This window comes from Phocoena phocoena, chromosome 15, assembly GCF_963924675.1.
Source record: "Phocoena phocoena chromosome 15, mPhoPho1.1, whole genome shotgun sequence".
NCBI lineage: Eukaryota > Metazoa > Chordata > Mammalia > Artiodactyla > Phocoenidae > Phocoena > Phocoena phocoena.
In genome coordinates, this window is record NC_089233.1 from 37,992,796 (window position 1) to 38,000,976 (window position 8,181).

The following is an 8,181-nucleotide window of genomic DNA, read 5'->3' on the forward strand; positions in this document are numbered from 1 at the left end:
CAACTGGCCTAACAGTGAGCAGATGCTCTGGGCGAAGCTGGTTACACGGTGGGTTCACTTTCAGAAAATTCACTGAGCTGTACACATACGATCTGTGCACTTTCTTTGTGTGTTTTATGCTTCATCTACAAAGTTTACCTTAAAGAAAAAAAAAAGCTCCTCATGTCTGGGGAAGAGCGGAGGGCAGAGGTTGGTGTTCCCATCTGTGGGGTAGTAAGAGAGAACTCTTAAATCACGGGGTAAGTTCCCATCCCCACCACTACCTCAGCCTCTGGGAGTGACCAACACAAAGAAGTCTGCTCAGATCAGACAGCCAGGAAAAGATAAAAGAGGAGGCAATCGATAGCAGAGGTGCAGATGGGAGAAAGCGGGGCAGTAACATGCAGCTGTGTGCATCTTTAAAGACTATGATAAAAACAAGGGCACAGGCCTGGGAAAGCTGCCTCTGTTATGAATGACACCTGGTTCCCTGTGACCCAGCCCATTCCAGATCAGTCAGGCCATGCAGTCACTAGAACGACCCTCCCCGCATAACCTGAACTCAACCATCCACCTTGTGAAGTGGACATCCTGTCATCCTCCACAAGAACTGATTCAGAGCAAAAGCCCAGTTATGACTGGCCAGGGACATCTAAATGGCTAAAACCGTCCTCTGCGGAGCCTCCTGGTCACTGCTCCTCAGTAGCTCACAAGAATTCATTGTTACTCCATGTGTTTGTGTTTAAAAAACAACAGGCATTCAGTAAAGAATGCTCTTCCCCACGAATCTAGGGCTCTGGGTTTTGCCCTGTACTGCAGTCAGGAACAACTTTAAAGCTCTGACAGCCAGTTCCATTGACCATGAATGCCCTTCCAAAGGGTCCACAGAGGGACCCGGGTTGGGGTGGGCCAGAGGGAACCGGCCGGCCGCCCTTCACCCCACAGGGCGGGGGTCCAGACTCCCCGCCAGGGCATCCACGCGGCCCGTGGGGATGGGAGGGCGGGCTCCTGCAGGGGCTGTCGGGTCCTCACTGCCCTCCCAAGTCTCAGGCCCACCCTGGCCGGCGGCCGGCGGCCGGCGGCGTCCCCATTTTACAGATGAGGAAATAGAGGCTCCGAGAGGCAAAAGGCCTGCGCCGTCTCCGGGAGGAGGCTCCGGAGACCCTCGGGCTCCCGGCCCTGCTTCCGCGGCCGCCGCGGCAAGAGTCGGGGCCCACAGCCCGGCGGGGGCGGCTCCCCAAGGTCGCGCCGCAAGGACGCCGGCCCGCCCCCCGATTGCTCACCGGCTGCTCCCCGGGTCCGCGCCCTCAGCTGGCGGGGTCGGGGTGGGGTTGGGGACCGCGTCGGGCGGGCCCGGGCGGTCAACAGCACTGGCCGCCCCCAGCCCCGCCTCGGCGGCGCCGCGGGACACGAGCCCCATTTCCGTCCGCTCCCGGCGTTGCCGCGCGACGGTCCGGCTCCAAAGGCACCCGGGCTGCCCTCCGGCCCTCGCCGGAGCGTTCCGTGCACGCAACGTTCCGGTCGCCGGAGCCGGTGGCCCGTGCGCGCAGCGCCCTTGTCTCTCCTGCGTCCTTGTCCTCCCCATGCCCTGTGCACAACGTCCTTGTCCCCCATGTCCTTGTCCCCTTCGCAGCATCTTTGTTCCCCCTCCAGTCTACCCACAGTGTCCCCAACACCCCTGCCTTCCAGTTCCCCACCTTCCCACAGCCACCAAACCTCCCCCATGCCTGGTTTTTTCATCTGAGGGATCCAGTAGACCTGACATTTGAGGGTCCCAGACTTCACCTTGTCTACACCATCCCAGGGTGAAAGGATCCCCAGGCCCTGGGTGGGGTCCCAGAAGAAGCTGCCACCCCAGCCCCAGACTGGCCCCTTTGCACCCTAGTCCCTGTAGAGGCCAAGTGAGCTACGAAGGTTGGAGGGCCAGCCCAGGGTCTGAAGCCATCTGATCTGATGGTCAGGAGGCGTCCCTGGCCCCTCCTGTTCCAGGGGACAATAGCCCTAGCACCAGCAGCAACTACTAAAGTTTACAGAGCACCTGCCCCACACACTTCCTTATACTGACCCACTTAATACTGCCCCACCTTTGCAGGGGCTGGGACATATGGAGGGGACCTTGTCAGGCAATGGCCTAAACCACAGACCCCTGAGACCATCCCCTCACCAGCCCCCAGGGGCAGGACTAGGCACTGGCCCCTTCCCCTGAAGACCACCCACTGGAACTAGGAGCCTGGCTGGGCTCCTGACTCAGAGTAACCCCACACACCCCCTACCCTTTCTGGCCTCATTTTCCTGCTATTTTTAAGCAGCAAGAGTCTGTCCTCACAGGAAGGCTCTTCTGCACTTGACCACTGCCCGGAACTCTCCCAGCAACCCCACCCATGAGCTTGGAGCTGTTTGATCCTCATTTGCAGTGGAGAAAATGAAGGCTCAGACAGTGTCACATGGGAGAAGTGGGCCAGGAGCATGGAGGCTTCCAACCCAGCCATGTGTCACCCCAGGGCACCTCCGGGGGGGCCCCTCCTCTGCTCCCCCCTTACCTCAGCTGGGCCCAGAGAAGCTTCAGGAGGCTTGGCACCTGGGGCACCTCTGAAAATGGTGGACAGTGCAGGGCCGCGCCCCTGCCCAGGCTGCCCAGCCCAGCCCAGCCCGGCCCTGCCCGCCCAGCCACACCCTCCCTGCCTGCCTCTGTCTGATTAGGAGGCTGGGGCTGCGGCACCTGGTGGGAGATCCTGCCTGGGTAAGTGCTGGTAGCTGGCCCAACACGCTGAAGATCTCCAGGCTTCAGCTGCCAGCCCCAAAGCGCAGGCCTCTTGGGCCTTGGAGGCTGGGAGGCAGCTGATCCAGGCTGTGGACCAAGTCTGAATCCTCCCCAGAGGGAAGACAGGAGGCCAGGCCGGGGCCCGACAGCAGTGCTCAGGAGTGTCAGCAAATGTACAAGGTCAGGAAGGCATGGCCAACAGCCCTGGAGGACCCTGCAAACCCTGAACATTCCTCCTGTCGTGGTCCAAACTCGGGGGGCTGGACCCATGCACAGTGAGGGGCTGCTCCCGTTCAAGCCCACCGGATCAGGCCAATTCCAAGTAGGACTGGTACAATTTGATGTAGCCGTCCTCTGCATCCGCCACCATGACCTGGGCCTGGGGCGCACAGGCCACACCCAGGGGCCACATCAGCCTCTCGGACACCAGGCAGATGGGCGCCCTGGCCCAGGGGAACAGGGTCACCTGGTGTCGCTGCTCATCCGCCACAATGACATTGCCCGCTGCGTCGGTGCACACGCCTGCTGGGCTGCCAAAGTGGTGCCCAGCCAGGTCCTCCAGGGAGCACAGGGGCTGGCGGGCACTGCCAAACAGCCACACGTCCCCGAACTCCTCACTCACAGACAGGACCCCATTGGGCCCCAGGCCCACCCAGCAGGGGCCCTCCAGGCCCAGCATGGAGGCGGGGGCCAGTGGCTCCAAGGCAGGGCCCAGTGTGAAGCTGTGCACAGCCCCGGGCACGTAGTCTGTCACCAAGAGGTGGTCAAGGGTGTCCACAGCTAGCCCCCTGGGGTCCAAGAAGGTGCCCACTGTCACCCAGCGGCCTTGAGGGGCTCGGATGGTGTGCTGCAGCACACGGACAGCCCTGTGGACCAGGTCACTGATCACCACGAGCCCAGCAGCTGTCACAGCCACGTCCTCCGTCACGAAGGCCCTGGCCCCTGGCACAAGGCAGGGCAGGTGGCAGATGGAGGGTCCCTAGAGGTCCAGCACGTGGATGCAGGGTGCAGTCCCAGCCGTCAGGAAGAGCAGGCCATCTGGGGAGCAGTGCAGGCCCCAGCCCCTGCGGGCACTGGCAACCACCCAAGCAGCCAGGGCCACCAGGAGTGCGCGGGGTCTCCAGGCAGGTCCAGTATGAGGCGTGGTCCCTGGGACGCGGCTGACCCGCTGGTGGGGGAGGCCCAGGAGGTCAGGGTAGGAGGCCAGAGAGCTGGCCGGTAGGCAGACATCACAGCCTCAGCCTCTCTGAGCCAGTCCTCCAACTGGGCCAAGTTTGGGGCTGCAAAAGAAACGACACCCCACCATGTGCCAAGCAGTGTGACAGTGGTCCCCCTGCACACTTCCCGGCGGTGCTGGTTCCTCCTGTTTTACAAATTTGACTCTGTTCCACCAGGTCCCGACTTCCAGCCGTGCCTCTGGGCCCTATTTTCCCAGATGCGGTCCCTGAACACAATTCTGGGAGACACATGACCCAGGAGGGCTGCTGTGGGTTTTGTTCTGAGGCCGGAATGAGCTCAGGGGCGTCTAGGTGTCCGATGTGGGGGGAGGGGTGACAGATGAGCAGTGTTTCTCAAACGCCTCTGCCCATAGAACCTTTTCTCCAGGCAGGGAAAGTGGCCCTTGTTGGGGGCAGCCCAAGCCCCTGCCCATTGCCCCACACAGCCCTTGGAGACTTCCAACTCCTGAGGGGTGAAGCAGGAGTGCTTTCCTAGGCCTCTCTGGCTGTGGGGAGGGATCTCCTACCTGGGGGGCTCGCGCTCTGTTGTTGGAAACCAGAGCCTGAGGGGGTAGGGGGAGCCACCTGGCAGAGGAGGGGGGTAAGGGGGTAAGGGGGGCAGGGAGGCAGAGCTCTGGCTGGGCCACCTTTGAGCAGCACCCAAGGAAGCTCTAAGGAGTCCAATCACTCAGCTGCTGACCCCACCACGTACCTTCCAGTGCTGCCACATTCCTGCCTCGGGGCCTTTACTCTGGCCTCTGGGACATTCTTCACGCTGCCCCTGCACGGCTGGTTGCACTCACGGTCCTCTCAGCCCACCCTCCCCAGGGGCCCAGGGCCTCCACCACCTGCTGTCTCAGGAGACAGCACCGCCTCCGTCCTCCAGCAGGACTGAAATCTCAGGACCTGGGGGAAGGGGCTGTGCCCCCAACCTGCTGGCTGGGTCCCTCACCAGAGTCCAGGGCGAGGGCCTCCAGGGGCTGCATCTTGCACCCCCACAGACTAGACAGGTTGGGTCCTGTCTCTCTGATCCTGTTTCTGCACCAGCCTGCCAGCAGGGTCAGGCTTATGTCTGTCCATTGGGTGATAAGAAGTCGGGGTGCGGTAGCTAGGTAGGGGTGCTAACGGGAGGTCAAGGTGGGGTGGGTCTCCCTCAGACTCAGGACCTGGGGATTCTCCAGACACCGCCTGACTCAGCCCACAGCCCCTCCAGGAAGCCCCTGGAAGGTGGGGGTCAGCCGTGTCTGTGACCCACAGCACTCCCTACCTGACCGCCTGCACCCCAGCTCTGGACACTGCGGAGGGGTGGGTGGTGATGCTATCTGCTACCGGCGCGGTTAATGGGGCGGCCGCAGGTCCTGATCCGACTGGCCCCAGCCCGGCTGGCCCAGCGTGGGGAGCCAGGCACAGGCAGGAACTGCCCTCCCTGGGGCCATTGCTGGGTGGGTGTGGAGGTGTGGCCAGCTCCCAGGAACAGAAGTGATTCGCTGGGTCCGAGGGTCCCCCGGGCACCCCTCCCCGCCTGCCCCCCGCCCCCCACCCCCGCCTGTGGGAAAAGCCAAGTCTGGTCGCGCTGGGAGGGAGGCAGCGAGCTGTGAAGGCCACCGATGCCTATCGTGGCTGCAGGGGCTGGCAGGGGCCCAGCGGAGGCCACGCTGGGCGAACAGCCCTGGGCCACAGAATGTGGGGGCACCGTTGAACCACAGAGGGAGCGGCCTCCTGCATGAATCTGACATTAGGCCTGTCCTGCCAGATGGGGGCTGAAGCATGTCCAGGGGTCCCTGTCCACAGCCCATGTGCAGAAACACAGGCCTGACCAGGGCTGTGACCGTGCACACCTACCTGCCTCCCCCCGCCCCACTCTGCCCCCCCCATAGAAAGCTCCCCACTCTCTCCCCAGACTCCGGCCCCCTAGGGAGGGCCCAGTCCACAAGAGGAGGTCTGGACACTGCCCCCCTGATGCTCAGTCTGGGGACATTTCTGTAGAAGGTGACGCTAGACCAGCGAGGGATGAAGGAGGCCCAGACGGGGTGTGAAGGTGGTTTCCATTTTAATGTCCACAACTGTGATCACTAAAGAGCCATGACCCTCTGCTGTGCTTGTGTGGCCCCAGACATGGGTGTGGCCACGGCGGGTGGGGTCTGTCCACGGGCATGCTGGGGCAGGTGTGGGGCCAGGCAGCAGGCATGGGGTTGGAGAAGGTCCCCTGTCTGTTAAGGACAGAGATGTCACCAGGGGCTGTGGTCAGACCTCGGCACCCGTGGGGTTCTGCAGGCCAGGGACAGCCTCAGGGGGCCAGGAGCCCCCAGGCCCACCACGGGTGCCCCAGCTGCCAGGAAGGACAGGGTCCTCTGGGGCCTGGAGGGGAAGACCCGGTGGAGGGACACTGGAGTCAGCCTCACACTTGGTGGTGTGGCTGGACAGAGGCTGGGCTGCCAGCATGCCGGGTGGCTTGGGGGTCCCCCGGACCAGCATGGGGCCCAGCTCCGGCTGCCCCCAGAGCCCTGGGGGCACCTCATGCGCCTTGGTGGGTGCCCGTTTCACAGAGAGGTCGAGGGGAGTGTCAGGTGGCCGCACGGCCCGCTCCAGCGCCTGGTGGATGGTGAGCAGCTCCCGGCGGATCTTCCCCAGCTGCTCCCGCAGAGGCCGCGGGGCCAGGCCCCCAGCAGGCGCCAACTGGCCCAGGCGCTGTTCCACCCTGGCACAGTCACCAAGGGCCCGAGTCAGGTCCTCGCCCACGTGCCCAGGGCCCCCCAGCACCAGGCCCAGCGGTTGCTGGGGCAGGGGGGCCGCAGGACCAGGGCCCTCAAGGTCACTTAGCTCCTTGTCCTCAGGCCACAGCATCATGGAGGGGCCGGTCCTCAGGCTGGGGGGCAGAAGCCAGTCAGGAGGCTGTGCTGCGCGCACAGTGCCCCACCCCCTCACGCCCCTGTCCAGCCTGGCGCCCTGGCCTAGGGCCTCGGAACCCCAGAAGGAAGGACAGTTTGGCTCTCTGGTCTCAGTCTCCCCTCTGCGGCCTGAAGCCCCTATTCCTGGTGACTGAGCTCCAGCTGGGGGCCCAGCCACCCTCCCCCCCAGCCCTCTTCCCACCTCTCCTAACACCCCCACGACTGGGGCCCCTGACACCCACCTGCTCTGGGAACTGAATTTCATCCTGCTGCAGGGGTCCTGTGGGGGTTCTGGCCTGCCTCCCGGGGCCAGCTTCCTCTTGGGGTCGCTCTGGGCAGGCCGCTCCAGCTCCGCCTCCTTCCCCGGGTCCCTGAGAGCACCACGGGGCCAGGGCCCACCCAGCCCAGGCACTGGCAACTTCAGCAGCCCAGGGATCAGAGTCTCGGGGGGCCCTTTGGGCGGGGCGGAGGGCTTGGCAAGGGCAGTCTTGCCTGCCGGTAGCCCCAGGCTGTGCTCCAGGAGTAGGGGGTAGTACAGGCGAGGGACCAGGGCCGGGCGCTCTGGGGGCTGTGGGGCAGGGAAGGCAGTGGCCGGGGGCAGTAGGGGGCTGGCTGAGGCCAGGAAGGGCACGTGGGCAGCAGCGGCCAGGGAGGGCCCCAGGTAGGAAAAGAGGCCCGGGCCGAGAGGGTAGTTGACGCCCAGCAGGGACAGGTGGAGGCTCTGGGCCTCAGGGAACTCCCCGGGGGTGGGCGGGGGGTAGCAGGGGACACTGCTCTCAGGGCCCGTGGCAGGCACGTCCACCCCGGACGTGCTCCTCGGGCCCCCACACCTCCCCGGCTTCCACGACTCGGCCAGGAGGCCACCGAGGCTCACACCCTTCTGGGGGTCCCTGGCCTCAGGGAGCAGTGTCTCTGGGGACCCCTCAGCCCCTGGCCTGGGGCCCCCAACCCAGCGGCGCAGGGAGAAGACATCGGTGACCATATGGTCGGGTGTGGCGGGAGCGTCCAGCGCTCCTTGGGGCCGGCCGCTGGGGTCCACGGGGTCCGAGGAATCCGTGGGGTGGCCTGGGGTGGGTGCACGTGGCCGGGACGCGGCCGATGCCCGGCGGCAGGCCCAGTCGGGGGAGTCCAGCAGGAGGGAGAGGGAGTCCTTACAGAGGCTGTACTTCATGTGGTTGTAGAGGTGGGACTTCTCCAGGCAGGTGAAAGGGCACTGGAAGCACTTGTAGTTGTAGGGTTTGCCCCAGGGCCGTGGGATATAGTGTGGCTTCTTAGGCTTCCTCGCCCGGGCCCGTGCCCCGGGGCCCAGGCGGCATGAGCCTGCCTCTCCGGACAT

General features: G+C 64.5%; 2 protein-coding genes across 2 annotated transcripts; both read right to left on the reverse strand.

Moving 5' to 3' along the window:
* Window positions 1-3,047: 3,047 nt before the first annotated feature.
* Window positions 3,048-3,449, reverse strand: NHLRC4 (NHL repeat containing 4). The gene has a single exon (XM_065893627.1). The coding sequence runs from the start codon at window positions 3,417-3,419 to the stop codon at window positions 3,048-3,050; it is 372 nt and encodes a 123-aa protein (XP_065749699.1). The 5' UTR covers window positions 3,420-3,449.
* Window positions 3,450-6,201: 2,752 nt separating this feature from the next.
* Window positions 6,202-8,181, reverse strand: PRR35 (proline rich 35). The gene is made up of 2 exons (XM_065893651.1): window positions 7,088-8,181; window positions 6,202-6,823 (listed from the first exon to the last, which is right to left on the reverse strand). The coding sequence occupies exons 1-2, from the start codon at window positions 8,179-8,181 to the stop codon at window positions 6,202-6,204; spliced, it is 1,716 nt and encodes a 571-aa protein (XP_065749723.1).